The sequence below is a fragment of the Xyrauchen texanus genome, chromosome 3 (assembly GCF_025860055.1).
Source record: "Xyrauchen texanus isolate HMW12.3.18 chromosome 3, RBS_HiC_50CHRs, whole genome shotgun sequence".
NCBI lineage: Eukaryota > Metazoa > Chordata > Actinopteri > Cypriniformes > Catostomidae > Xyrauchen > Xyrauchen texanus.
In genome coordinates, this window is record NC_068278.1 from 27,826,901 (window position 1) to 27,842,507 (window position 15,607).

Consider the following 15,607-nt stretch of genomic DNA (forward strand, 5'->3'; position numbering starts at 1 on the left):
CTTATTTTGATTAATTTACCCAAAAATCTTTGACTGTGTGTTATTGCAGACTATGGAGTATGCAGAACAGCGTATCCCTGTACTGAATGAGTTTTGTGTTGTCTGTGATGAACCTCACGTGTTCCAAAATGGACCAATGCTCAGAGTGAGTCAGTTTGCTGTACTAGCAACCTCTGAATATTAAGCAATGTGAATACTCTGTGAAGAAGTGAATCAGCTAAAACCATAATCTCATGCCTTTTCTCCTGTTCAAAGTCTGTATATCAGTGAAGATATTCGCTCAATGATACTTTATTAGGAACACTATACTAATACTGGGTTGGCCTCACTTTGCTCTCAAAACAGCCACAACTTTTCATGGCATTGATTCCGCAAGATATTCGAAACATTCCTTTGAGATTCTTGTCCATATTGACATGATTGCATCACGTAATTTCTGCAGATTTGTCAGCTGTACATTCATGCTGTGAATCGCCAGTTCAACCACATCCCAAAGGTGTTCTATTGGGTTCTGATCCAGTGATTGGGAAAGCCACTGAAAAACAGTAAACTCAGTATCATGGTCGTGAAATCAGTGTGAGATATGGTGCATTATCATGCTGGAAGTAGCCATTAGAAGATGGGTAAATTGTGGCCAGGAACATGGTCAGCAACAATACTCAAAAAGGCTGAGACATTTTAGCAATGATTGATTGGTATTAACGGGTCTAAGAAAACATTCCCCACACCAGTATTACACCACTGCCACCAGCCTGGACTGTTGACATAAGGCAGGTTGGGTCATGCTGTTGGCGCAGAGTTCTGACCGTACCATCTTTGTGACATAGTAGAAATCGAGATCCATCAGACCAGGCTACATTTTTCCAGTCTTAAAATATCAAGTTTTGGTGAGCCTGTGCCAACTGCAGCCTCAACTTTCTGTTCTTGGCTGAAAGAAAGGTAACCCGATGTGGTCTTTTGCTGTTGTAGCCCATCTGTCTCGAGGTTCGATGTGTTGTGCATTCTGAGATGCTATTCTGCTCACTACAGTTGTACAGAGTGGTTATCTGAGTGACCGTAGCCTTTCTGTCAACTCGAACCAGTCTGTCCATTCTGTCACTCACTGGATGTTTTTTGTGTTTGGCACCATTCTGAGTAAACTCTAGAGACTGTTGTGTTTGGAGATCCAAGGAGAAATCAGCAGAATGGAAATACGCAAAAAAGCCCATCTGGCACCAACAAGCATGCCACGGTCGAAATCACTGAGATCACATTTTCTCCATTCTGATGGTTGATGTGAACATTAACTAAAGCTCCTGACCCATATCTGAATGATTTTATGCATTGCACTGCTGCCACACGATTGGCTAATTAGATAGGGGCCGCTGTGGCTCAGGTGGTAGAGCGGGTTGTCCTCTAATTGCAAGGTTGTTGGTTCGATTCCCGGCCCACACAACTCCACATACCGAAGTGACCTTGGGCAAGACACTGAACCCCAAGTTGCTCCCAATGGCAGTCTTGTGCCTTGAATGGCAGCTCTGCCATCATTGGTGTATGAATGGGTGAATGAGATGCAGTGTAAAGCGCTTTAACCTGAATGAGATGCTAAGGTTAAAAAAGGCGCTATATAAGTGCAGACCATTTACCATAATTACATGAATAAGTGGTGTTCCTAATAAAGTGCTCAGTGATTGTATGCTATAGATATAAGTATATTTTAAGCAGTGTCTCTTTGTCTCTTCATTATGAACCAGCCTTTGCTATATTTTTGATTAGTTTATTATTTGGCAAAATATTTATACATTGTTTCATACCTAATGCTTTCATGTCACAATTAAGTTAAGTTCATCTGAAACATGTTTCTTTTTCATATCTTTATAGTATGAAGTTTAACAGATAAAACAAAATGTAATTTTTTTAATCAATTAAAATTGAGCCCAGTTATTTTTGTCTGTGATCAGATAACATATTAATTGCAGGATTCATTACTATACTTGGAATACAAATTAACTTGTGTATTTGTGTGTTTTTGCAGCCCACAGTGTGTGAGAGAGAGTTATGTGTATTTGCCTTCCAAACTCTTGGGGTCATGAATGAGGCGGCTGATGAGATTGCCACTGGTGCTCAGGTACACAAACACATAACAGTACATAACAGACACACACATGCACAGTTCATTCAGTCATTCTGCGACCAAAAATATTATTATTATTAACAAATGGCTCGAGAACTTCTGTTTGTGAAAATAGGTAGTAGACCTGCTGGTCTCCATGTGCCGATTTGCTCTGGAGTCACCGAGGAAAGTTGTAATTTTTGAGCCATACCCTTCTGTGGTGGATCCCAATGACATGCAAGCACTTGCTTTCAACCCCAGGGTACTTATTGTAAAACATCTTCATACATAATTACTGCTATCATAAACACTAAGAAAATATAGCAGTAAATTAAAGGGGTAGATCACACAAAAATGAAAATTCTGTCATCATTTACTCACCTTCATGTCATTCCAAACTCATACGACATTCCTTTTGGCAGAATGTTCACACTTCTGTTTTCCATGAAATGGCCACTTTTATGGTGCTTTTTGGAACTTGACAGCTCCTGGTCCTCATCCCATTTTATTTCTGTAGAAAACAGCAGCTTGGACATTCTGCTAAATATCTCCTTTTGTTTTCCATGCAATTCATGATAAGTGTGAGCAATCGATGGCATAATTTTCATTTTAGGGTGAACTATTGATTTAGCCTAACTTTTACTCCTAAGTGTATTGCTACTATTTAGAAAGGAATATTACATTGCTTGTTATCTATTTCAGAAAAAGGACTATGATCGAGTGATGAGAGCACTTGACAGTATCACATCTATTAGAGAAATGACCCAGGTATTAACTGAAATGTTTCAACAAAAGTTTTTTTTTTTTTTATCACAATCACTATATCTTGCATAGCATACATCCTCAGAGAAGATGATATTTTGATTTTAATGTATGATCCTTGTCAGAATGTTATAAGATCTTGAGCTTTAACATTTCTGCTGCACAGGCTCCGTACCTGGAGATAAAGAAACAAATGGACAAGCACGATCCACTGGCCCACCCACTACTGCAGTGGTATGACACCTCAGTCATTATGTATTCTGCTCCAGCAGTTTAAAGATTTTTTTAATGTAACTGTCCTAATAATTCTAATTAAATATTGGTTAAAGAGAGTGTGCACCCACACGGTGTACATCTGTCTTTGTAGGAACTTGGACAGTCACTATGGACATTTGAAGTGTAATTTCTTATGTTGATAAATACATTTACTGAGCACTTGATTAGGGACACCTGTACAGCTACTTAGTTGTGCGATTATCTAATCAGCCAATCGTTTGGCAGCAGTACAATGCATTAAATCATGCAGATATGGGACAGGAGTTTCAGTTAATGTTCACATCAACCATCACAATAGGGAAAAAATGTGACGTCAGTCAGAGGTCGACCAATAGTGGATTTTTCTGATACCGATAACTAAATTGGTGGAAAAGGCAGATAACCAATTAATTGGCCTACAGTTTTTAAGATCGATTTATAGAATGTTGAGAGAGTTCTTAGTCTTTTCTTACTATGACAGGCACATACATTAAGGCTACAAGAGTCCAAAATGAATTAAATCCCATAAGCAATTTATTGTGCAACCAAAATTCGAACAATAACCAGAAAATTAAGATTTGATGCATAACGTAGGACTAAAAACAAGGGACTTTTATTTTAAAACATGACAGAGACTTGGCTCTTTTACAATGCTCATTAATTTGTTTAAAAAAACTATAATTTTTATAGCCTATACCAGGGGTTTTCAAATTGGGTGAGAGTGAGTATTCTGAAACGCATAACATGTGATCATGCATTTGATTTCGTATCTCGTATCACTTCTCACATGTACTCTGTTGTGAAACTTAATTTGGAGTCCAGGCAGAGCTGTCGGGGATTCGTCAACAGTGAAATGTCTTGTAATGTGTTCACCATTGTCGCCGATTCCTTGTGTAATTTGAAAACGCTACGACTTATATGACAAAGCAGACAGTTGTGTAATATGAATAGTACCACTATCCGACGTCTTTGAAAGCTGTGTAGTGTGTAGAAGGCATTAGGGATTCTCAATCAAGACGTAAACATAATATATGCTATGGCAAAACTCCAAATATAACCATCTGCTACACCAATGTTGCAAGATGAGCCATAGTTCATAAATAAATTATGTAAGTACATTACTTGTTGTCTTTAGCATAGATGTTGTCTCTGACAATCTTGTTAAGCAATGTTATATCGTCGGAATGCATTACTCCGCATATTTAAATATATCTTCAAAAAGAAGAGTAAAAGCTGTACACAAACACTGTGTAATGTCCCATGTTTGTATGGGCAGATAAAGTAGTTGCATAACCCATTACGTCACCGTTTGTTCTGAAGCAAGGGCGTAGATTTGGCTTGAACATTGAGGGGGTTACAGTGTGAAGACATGTTTCCATTGATCATAATATGAATATTGTGTGTGTGTGTCCCTGTTCTGAAGTCAGTGGAAAATGGCATCCGGCTGACGAAAGGCTCCAGATTGCCTCTCCATGAACCAGCGGAGCACAGGCTCACCAAGTGAATAATTTCCATTTCGGTAGAAAAGGGTTTTCAGATAACCACTTTGTACAATTGTAGTGAGCAGAATAGCATCTCAGAATGCACAACATGTCAAACCTTGAGGCGGATGGGCTACAACAGTAGAACACCATGTCGGGGTACACTTTTTTTCAGCCAAGAACAGAAAGCTAAGGCTGCAGTTGGTACAGGCTCACAAAAACTGGACAGTTAAAGACTGGAAAAACTTAGCTTGGTCTGATGAATCTCAATTTCTGCTGAGGCACTGAGATAACAGTGTCAGAATTTGGCGCCAACAGCATGAATCCATGGAACCTGTCTTGTGTGAACAGTCCAGGCAAATGGTGTGGGGAATGTTCTCTTGTCACACTTTGGGACCGTTAATACCAACCAATCATCGCTTGAATGCCGTAATCTATTTGAGTATTGTTGCTGTCATGTGCATCCTTTCATTGCTGCAATTTACCCATCTTCTAATGGCTACTTCCAGCGTGATAATGCACCATGTCTCAAACTGATTTCATGAACATGACAATGAGTTCACCGTTCTTTAGTGGCCTTCGCAGTCACCAGATCTGAATCCAGTAGAACACCTTTGGGATGTGGTAGAATGGGAGATTCGCAGCATGAATGTGCAGCTGACAAATCTGCAGAAATTGCATGATGCAAGCATGTTAACGTGGACCAGTATCTCAAAGGAATGTTTCCAACATCTTGTGGAATCAATGCCATGAAGAATTGAGGCTGTTTTGAGAGCAAAAGGAGGCCCTAATAAATATTCCTAATAAAGTGCTCAGTGAATAACATCTACAGTCCTTTAGTTGAAGTTTTTAAAATATCATGGGGACAAGGATGATAAATCAATACTCTTGATTCTACAGGGTGATATCCAGTAACAGGTCACACATAGTGAAGCTTCCTGTTACTAGGGTAAGTCTTTCTTTTATCAATCTTACATTGCATTTTTAGAATGTCCTAGTAACACTTTTTTTCTATACGTGCTCTAGTTACTATATAACACTACAGTACACTACACTATGCTATACTATACTTACATTAGTAAATGCATTATGTATCATTACAATTGGTTAATGGTTAATTATAAAAATACAATTGTTAATTTTAGTTCATAATGCATTAACTAATGTTAACTTTTAACATTTTCTGAGATGAATAAGTGATGTAAAAGTATTGTTCATTGTTTGTGAACTTTGTGAACAGAATTTTCAAAATTTCTCTTTAAAACAGTGTAAAACTTGTGGAACATTTCTAAGGTCTAGTCTAGACTACTTGTCATGATTAAGATGATCAGGGACAGGGTTAGACACAAACTGATAAATCTTTCATAGAATTACTGTGCATTACCTCCAAAAGAAGGGTATGACTCTGAAAATTAATTCCATATTCCAGTTCTTCTGCGTTTTTAAAAACAATTTTAAATTAAAATGCATTGTGGAACTTCTGTTGGGCTCAGTCTAAAGTGGAGAAAATGATTAAAGCTGAATGTCTCAAGTGTATGCTCTTATATTCTGTCATAACAGCAACTGAAGTTCATGCACACTCCCCACCAGTTCCTCCTGCTCAGCAGTCCACCTGCCAAAGAATCCAACTTTAGAGCTGCCAAAGGCCTGTTTGGAAGTACCTTTGCTTTCCAGTAGGTTCCATTTTAAACACCCAGTACAGATGAAATATTATTTAAAAGCACAGTAAAGTCTCACATAACCATCTGTAAAACAAATGGAATAAGACATGGTTGAACTCATGGTAGAATCTCACAGAGACTTGATTTTTGGCATAATGTCCAGACCACTTTACTATTTGGCCAAGAAAGGGCCATTTGTGATGTTTAGGGTCATGTTGTTCCAAACCTGGCTACTTTAGCTAACATTCTGCCATCTCCTTTTGTGTTCCACTGAAAAAAGTAATGTGCATATGGATTACATTTTTTTTTTTTTTTTTTGGACAGAATATACATTTTTTGGTAAATTACCTGATAGGATTGATTTCAAATAAGCCTCTGCACACAAAGCTGTATGTATGACCAGTAAAGCCTGTTGCTTACTTAAAATTGTAAAAAAAAAAAACTAGCTAGCTCACTTCTCTTTGTTTTTAGTGGATCACACATTGAAAACTGGCACTCTATTTTGAGGAATGGTTTGGTCGTGGCATCAAACACAAGGCTTCAGGTACCCACTTACTTACTTGGATAAGTGCAGATACATTACCCATGGTGTTTGTAGCCCATGAATTTTAAACCATGAAATGATGGTTAAATTCATACTTTGCAACATAATTGAACTGGATGGGCAAAGATGACATTTACAAAGCAATGTTGTAATAGAAGGATGATGGAATAATACGTATATTTACACAAAATGCATAAGGAAAACATCTTAAAAATCAGAATACACTGACGTACACTGACATTTTTACACCACATTTTTTGAGTGGGAACTAAATATATGGGAAATTTTATATTTTGGTGACCCTTTTTATAAAAGGCTTATTTACAAGATTTGTTTACAAAATGTCTTTAAACATCATTATGTATGCAACAAAACTGTATGAGCTTACCGGGTATTTCAGCAGACCTTTTTTCAACGTTTGAGAAGAAGAAACATTGTTTGAAATGACTGAAGTAATTTAATGCCATACTGAAGCTTTCTTTTGTTTGCAGCTCCATGGTGCAATCTATGGGAGTGGAATCTATCTCAGTCCATTATCAAGCATATCCTTTGGCTACTCAGGTCTAAATTACTTCTAGAGTAAAAACTTCTAAGATATTTGATTCATATGTTTCCCATACTTGCTTCATGAATATATTTAGAATACAGCAGAAAGACTAAAGTATATATATATATATATATATATATATATATATATATATATATATATATATATATATATATATATATAAATAAAACTATACTTTAACACGCATGTAATTGTTTGACATATAGTACTGTGGCTCATATAGATATCCCCCCTCCCCCATAGGGATGAATAAAAAGCAGCAGAAGGTTGCCTCAAAAGATGAAACTGCTGCCAACAAGTCCAACATTCCTTTGCAGGTATTTGTTTATGTATTTATTATTTTATTTGATTTTATGTTTTTTTTTCTTCACATTTTTCATCACGGTTTGATCATTTTAATGAATTTATGATAGGCTTCATCGTACGTGTTATAACAGAAAAATGCTCATCATCCTCTAACTTGTATGATGTAATCTGTTTCTGAATTTGCTTGCAGTCACAGAAGAAAGGCCAGCATTCACAGTTTCTGCAGAGTCGCAACCTGAAATGCATAGCCTTGTGTGAAGGTTCAAACTTTTTGACCTTACTGCCCTTTACACAGATTTACATCAACATCTGTAATCTTTCCTGCTTTTAATCTTTTCCTCTTCTTCTTTTTTTTTTTTTTTTTTACAGCTATTACATCTCCAGACCTGCACAAGCATGGTGACATCTGGGTAGTTCCAAATACAGATCATGTCTGCACACGTTTTTTCTTTGTGTAAGTACATTTTATGTCAGTATTAAACAGGTATAGGGTAAAGGAGTTTCTAAAAATTTTTTTACTTTTCTGATATATTGAATGCATTCATTCTATCAAAACATAAAGACCCTGTTGACACCTGGTTGCTTAAATGCGTCCACTTGTGACCACTGTGTTCGGATTTCGAGGGAAGGGTCTATGATTTCATGACGACATACTGTACATCAATCACTATGTCAGTTTGCTTCTGCGTGATAATAAACTGAATTTTTTTAATAAAAGATAAAGAAAGCACTTATAAAACTGGTGTGCTGTTACTCCCAGATGCAGTTGAAATTTAATCTAAGCACAAATGCATCATTTCGAGCAGATTTTTCGAGTACCTGTTTTAACCTGAGCAGATGTGTGTGCCTCTCATCTGCATCTCTACATGTTGATAAGAGACACACTGAAGAAGATCCATAACATTCTCTTGCATGTATTTGCTTTATCATATTGTACGAACTGAAGGTTATTTTCTTTTAAAACCACTCGTAACTGGCAAATTTTAAACTCTTGTTTAAGCACAGATGAGGGGTGGTGCTTCACTGCTGTCCAGAACAAATTCAGGATGGATATGCATTAACACCACAAATGCGATGTGGTCACATGTGTTTTTGAATTCCTTGGTGTGTTTTTTGTGACTCAATTTAAAAAATGTTGACCACACTGATCACTTATGATCTGTTCACCCAAAACACATTTTAATACCAGGTGTAAACGGGGTCAAAAAGCTCTACACCATGTGTCATACATCTGATCTTACTGTTATTCTGAGTTTAACTGCAGTTTAACTGAAATTCATCTAAAGGTCTCCCTCTTTCCCTCTCTCTTGTTTTGTAACCTCTTTTCGACTAGTTATGAGGATGGACAGGTAGGCGACACAAGTATAAACACACAGGACCCCAGTATTCACAGGGAGATCCTACGAGTCATCGGCAATCAAACAGCTACTGGATGAGTTGGAACACAATACCGCTGCCTTGACCTCTTTCTCAAAGCTGGACATTTGAGCGTAGGAGGCCAATTCCTTATGTATTTTTGGTAACCACAGAACACACAAAACACAGAAAAAAGGATATTCACAATCTTCCAAATTAAACACACTATTTATACTATTCCCCTGGGATACATGCATATTTACACGGGCTATTCAAACTATAACCATTTTGCTAAGTTTATAAATAAAAGGTACATTTTGAAAAAGCATGGTATGTCTTTCAGTTCAACTGGTGGACTACTTATTTTTTGTAAAGAATACAACAAATGAAAACAATTTAAAGAATATTTTGAGACTTTACTGGAGAAAATACAATATTCCTGTGGATATGTGCCATCTGATCTTGTTTACTAAGAGTTGTACTTGTTAAAGTACATTAATTTGTATATACAAAAGGTGTCTATATGCACTTTATTTTTCTTAATGTATGATAGTTGTTTTAAACTTCCATATAATCTTAAATGCCTTCAAAAGACAGGAAGTACAGTATTTATTGTTGGGCAACACAAGCAAACAACTCCTGATGTTTAAGACACTGCATTTAGAGCTGATGGGGAGCTTTGACAAGTGTGGTTTAAAAAAATCCCCATGCAACACTTAATACGACATGCTATTTAAAAGTTACTGTCAGTTTACAATTTCAAAAGTTTCAAAGTTTAGGACTTTTCCCAGATTAATCAAACCTGCCACTTTAATCATTTAAATACAATTATTTAAAATATATTACTGTTACAAAGTGTTTTCATTGAGGAGTGAATTTACCAACTATGAAAAAGAGAGTTCAGATAAAAATAATAATAATAAAAAAATATTATCTTTACATAATTGGCAGCAACAACTAAAAATAAAATGCATGCTGCTTTCCTTACATTTTCAGATCAGTTATTTTCTTTGGTATGGTTATAGAAGTTTTGATAAAGAAAAAATCGGCACCCAAATGTACAATGTCTTTTGGATATTTCAATATTAATCTTTTTCTAAGGTGATTTTAAGGCAGAATAAGTGTTTGCTGCTTGTTGTTTATACATTGTAATGTATTAACGGAAGGTCCAAATGTGAGTATTCTGTTCAGCTTTTGCAGTTCTTTATAGTGATGTTTAGACACCTGTGTGGTTGTTCACTTTACTTTCTGAACATAAATTAAATTGTTGAATCATTAAAATCACTAAAGTTTTTTTTTTCTTGAGAATGAATGATTAAGAATCTGTGCATAAAAGTGGCAAATTTGAGAATGCATTTTTACACAAAAGATGTAGCACCACATAATTTTTCTTATTTACAGGTTGATGATGGGGAGAATAATGGGTTTTATTAAACTAAAGGCATATTAAATGCGTGGTATTGATCATTTTGTGTGGAGAAAATATTTTATTATTTTCCATGAGACTTGAAATATTGGTAAATCAACATGACTTTCACTTGCAATATATTCCTCTTTATTCAATTGTAGATTTACGTGCTCAGAATGGTAAGAGCTTAGTATCACAAAAACATGTTTTTGTAAGTGCACCAAGATAACCTAACTGGTTGATAATGATCATTTTAATCTCCTTAAAGTATTGAAATTCCTTACTACTGAGGATATTTCTAACGTTCGTGTACACACTTATTACTGTATAACTGCTTAAAACATATTAAAGCAACATAATTATTTTTTATATTTTACTTTACACTCATTATGATGGACTTATGTTCATATGTGATAGTTGTGTTTGTATGGTTTTGTACATTTTCTGCACAATTTGGTGAAAAATATCATGCTACTTAGCATTTGGTGCCTTATCTGTAAGGATTTAAATGGCAAACATATGACAATGAAGTCATATATGAAGAATAATGTATATAATGTAAATAATGCCACAAAACGGAAGCCAAATATTTTCTGTAGTACCTTTTTACTTTTTCCTTATTTTGCGAACAGATCAAGCTTTTTGGCTTTTTACAAGGTATGGAAATAGTAGCTTATGTAACTGTTTATGTTCATTAAATTCAGATTTGCCTATAATTCTCAAACCTTTGTCTTTCTTCTTTCTAACTGAAACCAAATGTTAAACCCTAAATACGGCTAAGTATTAGTCCACAAATCGTATCGTTCTTACACCGTAATCTTTGTGCCATCTTTGATCAGGCAATTGGCAGTTTCAAGAGCTGGACAGTGCACCTTCCAAACATTGTCAAACACGACAAAGGCAACACATAACATATACATTTGTATAAAGTCATATAATATCTATTTGAGAGATGCAAAAAATATTCTTGAGGTCCTATTATTGTTTTCCTCAAAAAAGTTAATATATATGTAATCTACCTGTATATCTGCAAGTTAGTGCAAGGACAGGCCTATCATCCACTCAAATTGGCCAAGAACTAGGACACTTTTGAACAGGTAGGTCATTTTTTGGTGATTGTTTTATTAGATACAGTACCTACAGTAAACCTCAACTATATTTTGTTGACTGTTTGATATTCTTAATAATCTACCCATGCAAATTATATTTAGAAACATGTTTGTCATTTGATATAATGACATTAATTAATTTTCATTCTTTTCATGCACATATTTTCTTTTTGCCTCAAATTGACACCAGCAGTATTGCCTTACAGTCAAATTAAGCTGAGGCCACATTATAAGTGGGCTGGAACAAGTGTCTCTTTTTGGTCTTCAAAGTAACTTATTAAACTTAAGAAAACTTCATGTTAATACAGTAGTTAAATATATACCTTACTGTGCAAAGGTTTTAGACATTTGTGAAAAATGTTGCAATGATGATGTCTTCAAAAAGAATGACATAAACAGCTTTCATTTATCAATTAACGTCATATAATTTACAGTAAACAAAAAAATCTATTCAATATTTGGTGTGGCCACCTTTGCCTTTAGCTGAAGACACAGTTGGACACAGTTTTTCTTGGTTGTTGGCAGACAGGATGTTCCAAGCTTCTTGGAGAATTCACAATTTACAAGTTCTTCTATTTCGGCTGCCTCAGTTGCTTCTGTCTCTTCATGTAATCCCAGACTGACATGATGTTCAGTGGGGGACCCTGTGGGGGTCATTACATCTGTTGCAGGGCTCCCTGTTCTTCTATGACAAAAATAATGTTTGTGAGTCTAAACTTCATATTTCCTATTGAGACACTAAAGCTGAAGATATAAAGGTTTTTGTGAAATATCTTTTGTGCCTAAAACTTTTTCACAGTACAACAGCACACAGTATGTTCTTCACATTTTAGAATAATAGTAAAGTCATCAAAACTATGAAATAACATAAATGGAATTATGGGAATTATGTTGTGACTAAACAAAATCCAAAATAAATAAAAACTGTTATATTTTAGCATCTTCAAAGTAATCACACTTTGTCTAGAATTTGCAGAAATGTAATCTTGACATTTTCTCAACCAACTTCTTGAGGAATCACTGCTTTTTAAACAGTGTTGAAGGAGTTCCCATCTATGTTGGACACTTATTGGCTACTTTTCTTTATTATTTGGTCCAAGTCATCAATTTCAAAAACTTACATTTTAGTTTTATAATGAAATAAATTAATAATGGTGGCACAATTATATTTGGCTACAAAACTAATTTCAAACATTTAAGCATATGCCTTCAGATCAAAAGATTTTTAAGACCATGAGAAACATTTCATTTCAAAGTTTTGACCGGTTGTGTGTGTGTGTGTGTGTGTGTGTATATATATATGTATATTAGTACTGTGCAAATGTTTTAGGCACATTAGATGTTTCACAAATGCATTTGTCTTAAGATGGTCATTTAATCTTCAGCATTAGTGTGTCAATAGGTAATATAAATGTTATACTCCAAGAACAACAGGGCAGGGGCCTGGGTAGCTCAGTGCTTAAAGACAATAACTACCACCCCTAGATTTCGTGAGTTCGAATCCAGGGCATGCTGAGTATATACAGTATATATATATATAATATTGTAACTATTGTAAAATTGTATCTGTTTCTGAAGATGTGGTCCCATCACATTGACATAAAACTCAGTTTACAGTTTAGAGCACACACGTTATATTAGCTCAGTAGTATATGTAACAAGTGTCATTGTCCGTCGTTTCACTATTAAAATATGGCATACTGTGACTGGTAATCATTAGACTGCAATAATACTTATACTGTTCTTGTCCTTATTTTTTATGGCTTCTGGTTATGACTGATTGGATTGGGTAATATGTTTTCTGTTTCTCTGACAATAGTAAGCTTTGTGACAGTAGCAATAACAAAGCCTGTAAAATATATATATATATATATATATATATATATATATATATATATATATTTATAAGGGTCAGTAAATTCCCTTCGCTTTTAGCTCCTCTTGTACTCGTTTCAGGTAGTCTGGATCTGGATAACCATAACTAGAAAAAGAAAAAAACACCATTACAACACTTTTGGCTGTTCTAAAAATAGCCATATGCATTATTTTACATTAAACCTATAGTGCTGGGGAAAAAAGCCTTATCTGTGGTCAGAAAATCACCTCAAAAATATATTCAATGTGACACCTGAATTGTTAACTTACTGCGTTGGTCCCCCAGAACGCGATGTCTTATGGTGAATGTCATTCCAGGTCACAACATTGTTCATTCCAGTAGTAGATGAGCATCCAATGGTGAAAGTGAGTCGCTGGTTAAACGCCCTCTCCAGAAGCTTCAGTACTTTTCTCCCCTCTGTTGAATCTGGGAGGTAAGCTATGCGGGAGGCACCCTGGTAAGTCTTGCCTGGGTTTGGGTGCTCAGCCTGCAGAACATAATGTATTCAACTGAGTAATGTATATGATTGTCCTCACATTATGCAGGTTAAAGCAAGAGAATGTATTTTTTAACGTTTTATTAAATTAGTAAACTCACCCCCTGTAATCCACTTGGTAAATAGTAGTTTATTACGATTGTTCCATATTTCTCATATCCAGGCAAAGAGGAGTTATCCTTTGTGACAGACATGGTCCCACTTTTTGGTTGTGTTCCAGTTAGATCGCCATATATCTCACCACAAATCGGACAAGCTGATTTCAACTGGAAAGCTCGTTTCAAGCAGTCTTTACAAAAGCAGTGCTTGCATTTAGGCAAGACTTTACATTCAAGCTTATTGATTGTATCCAAACATATCGGGCACGTCTCCTCTATGGCTTGGTCTATCGTGTTCTCTTGCGCTTCAGGTTGCTTGTAAGGTGTGTCATAGTGTTTTGTTTTATTCAGTGTTTGGTGCTGCCATGACCTTTTTGCAGTGCCGTTCAAAAATGCCTCACATCTTTCAAGACTAATGAAGCTGCCAGTCAATGTCACTCCCTTTTTATATTTACTGGTGTTGACTAGGAGATCTGGGAACTCTGCCCTCAAACGCTTCATATTTTCTGGATCTACATTGTATGTCCTCGTTTGCAGCCCTGTTGCAGTCTTTTGATATAATGTTATAAACTGTTCTCGCGCAAATTGAGCATGAATTGTCTCGCCAGTCAGGGACGAAAAGGTCACATGCCTTTTATTTAGATTTATGGAGACTGCATTCCTTTTTAGTTTGTCAAGCTCCATGGATTTTTTTTCTATGATGTAATTTAGGACAGTTTCATCAACCTCAACTGGTTCAATTTGTGTAAAGGAGCCACTTTGGGCTGGTCTCAGACCTGCTGAGGCGTAGCTTTTCGAAACTGCATATTTATCATGTGGAGTTTGTTCAGTTTTACACATCATAAAAATATCTTCAACTTTCTTAAATGACCCGCTGGCAACAAAATAGCAATCTTTCTGTTCAACGGTCACTGATTTTCCTTCAAGTGTGCTTAGTTTTAAACGCTTCATGGTGGCGTGATCAATCTTTAGGCTCACTTTAGTAAATATCTGCAACGAATGTGAGAAACGATAAAAACAAGGTAAATATGAAAGCTGACAAATTAAAATATAATTAAAATGGCTAACTTTATAAAGGAAAATACAGATTGTTGGATTGACGATTTATAGGTTAACTCACCTCTGGTAATGGCGGGCTCAACATCTCTCAACTCCAACGTTGGCGTCCCTAAGTTGTCAGGGAAATCAAAACAATCTCAAGGGTACAGTTACCATCCTCAAACTATATATGTTATGCAAAAAGTCAAGGAGCATGTTGCGAAATCGTATCGGCTCAGCATTCTCTTCAGTAGAAAATGAGAAACAGTTTTTCTTTAGTCTGTTATCAAACTGCCACTCAAATTGTATTCACTTTACTGTACACACCGCGCTTTAGTTTCGTTTTGAAGCAGGAAGTACGCACAGTAATGTGTGCAATATATGGAACGCCGAAAGGGTCAGAAATCGTGTTTATTTTATGCGTCTTTCAAAATAAATCTCTAATGTTGTATGGCAATTGAGAATTATAACAGCGTTGCCAATTATGGTTACCAGGCTGAGTGAGATTTTGACATTCTTTTCTCTCCCCCTTTTTCCCCCCAATTTGGAATGCCCAA

The 15,607-nt window shown here is 35.8% G+C and overlaps 2 protein-coding genes across 2 annotated transcripts in view; one reads left to right on the top strand and one right to left on the bottom strand.

Annotated features, from left to right (window-relative positions):
* The window catches only part of LOC127624035 (protein mono-ADP-ribosyltransferase PARP8-like), a 60,113-nt gene extending 48,984 nt beyond the window's left edge, over positions 1–11,129 (top strand). The window contains exons 14-26 of the mRNA XM_052098645.1: positions 50–145; positions 2,015–2,107; positions 2,229–2,354; positions 2,795–2,860; positions 3,021–3,088; positions 5,491–5,539; positions 6,151–6,263; positions 6,723–6,795; positions 7,287–7,356; positions 7,607–7,680; positions 7,860–7,929; positions 8,039–8,123; positions 9,003–11,129. Coding sequence (XP_051954605.1) covers positions 50–145; positions 2,015–2,107; positions 2,229–2,354; positions 2,795–2,860; positions 3,021–3,088; positions 5,491–5,539; positions 6,151–6,263; positions 6,723–6,795; positions 7,287–7,356; positions 7,607–7,680; positions 7,860–7,929; positions 8,039–8,123; positions 9,003–9,105 — 1,086 coding nt within the window. The 3' untranslated portion in view covers positions 9,106–11,129. The remainder of the gene's footprint in view (positions 1–49; positions 146–2,014; positions 2,108–2,228; positions 2,355–2,794; positions 2,861–3,020; positions 3,089–5,490; positions 5,540–6,150; positions 6,264–6,722; positions 6,796–7,286; positions 7,357–7,606; positions 7,681–7,859; positions 7,930–8,038; positions 8,124–9,002) is intronic.
* Positions 11,130–11,528: 399 nt separating this feature from the next.
* On the bottom strand, positions 11,529–15,376 carry LOC127624042 (E3 ubiquitin-protein ligase DTX3L-like). The gene is made up of 4 exons (XM_052098658.1): positions 15,133–15,376; positions 14,016–15,002; positions 13,688–13,905; positions 11,529–13,523 (listed from the first exon to the last, which is right to left on the bottom strand). The coding sequence occupies exons 1-4, from the start codon at positions 15,154–15,156 to the stop codon at positions 13,454–13,456; spliced, it is 1,299 nt and encodes a 432-aa protein (XP_051954618.1). The 5' UTR covers positions 15,157–15,376; the 3' UTR covers positions 11,529–13,453.
* Between the last annotated feature and the right edge of the window lie 231 nt (positions 15,377–15,607).

What these genes read in the sequence shown, in the direction of transcription:
- LOC127624042 (XM_052098658.1), bottom strand. Translation starts at nt 15,156, where the DNA reads ATGTTGAGCCCGCCATTACCAGAG. An exon ending in TGAGCCCGCCATTACCAGAG is followed by an intron (nt 15,003 to 15,132) that starts GTGAGTTAACCT and finishes CATTCGTTGCAG; the next exon opens with ATATTTACTAAAGTGAGCCT. An exon ending in TACCAAGTGGATTACAGGGG is followed by an intron (nt 13,906 to 14,015) that starts GTGAGTTTACTA and finishes TATGTTCTGCAG; the next exon opens with GCTGAGCACCCAAACCCAGG.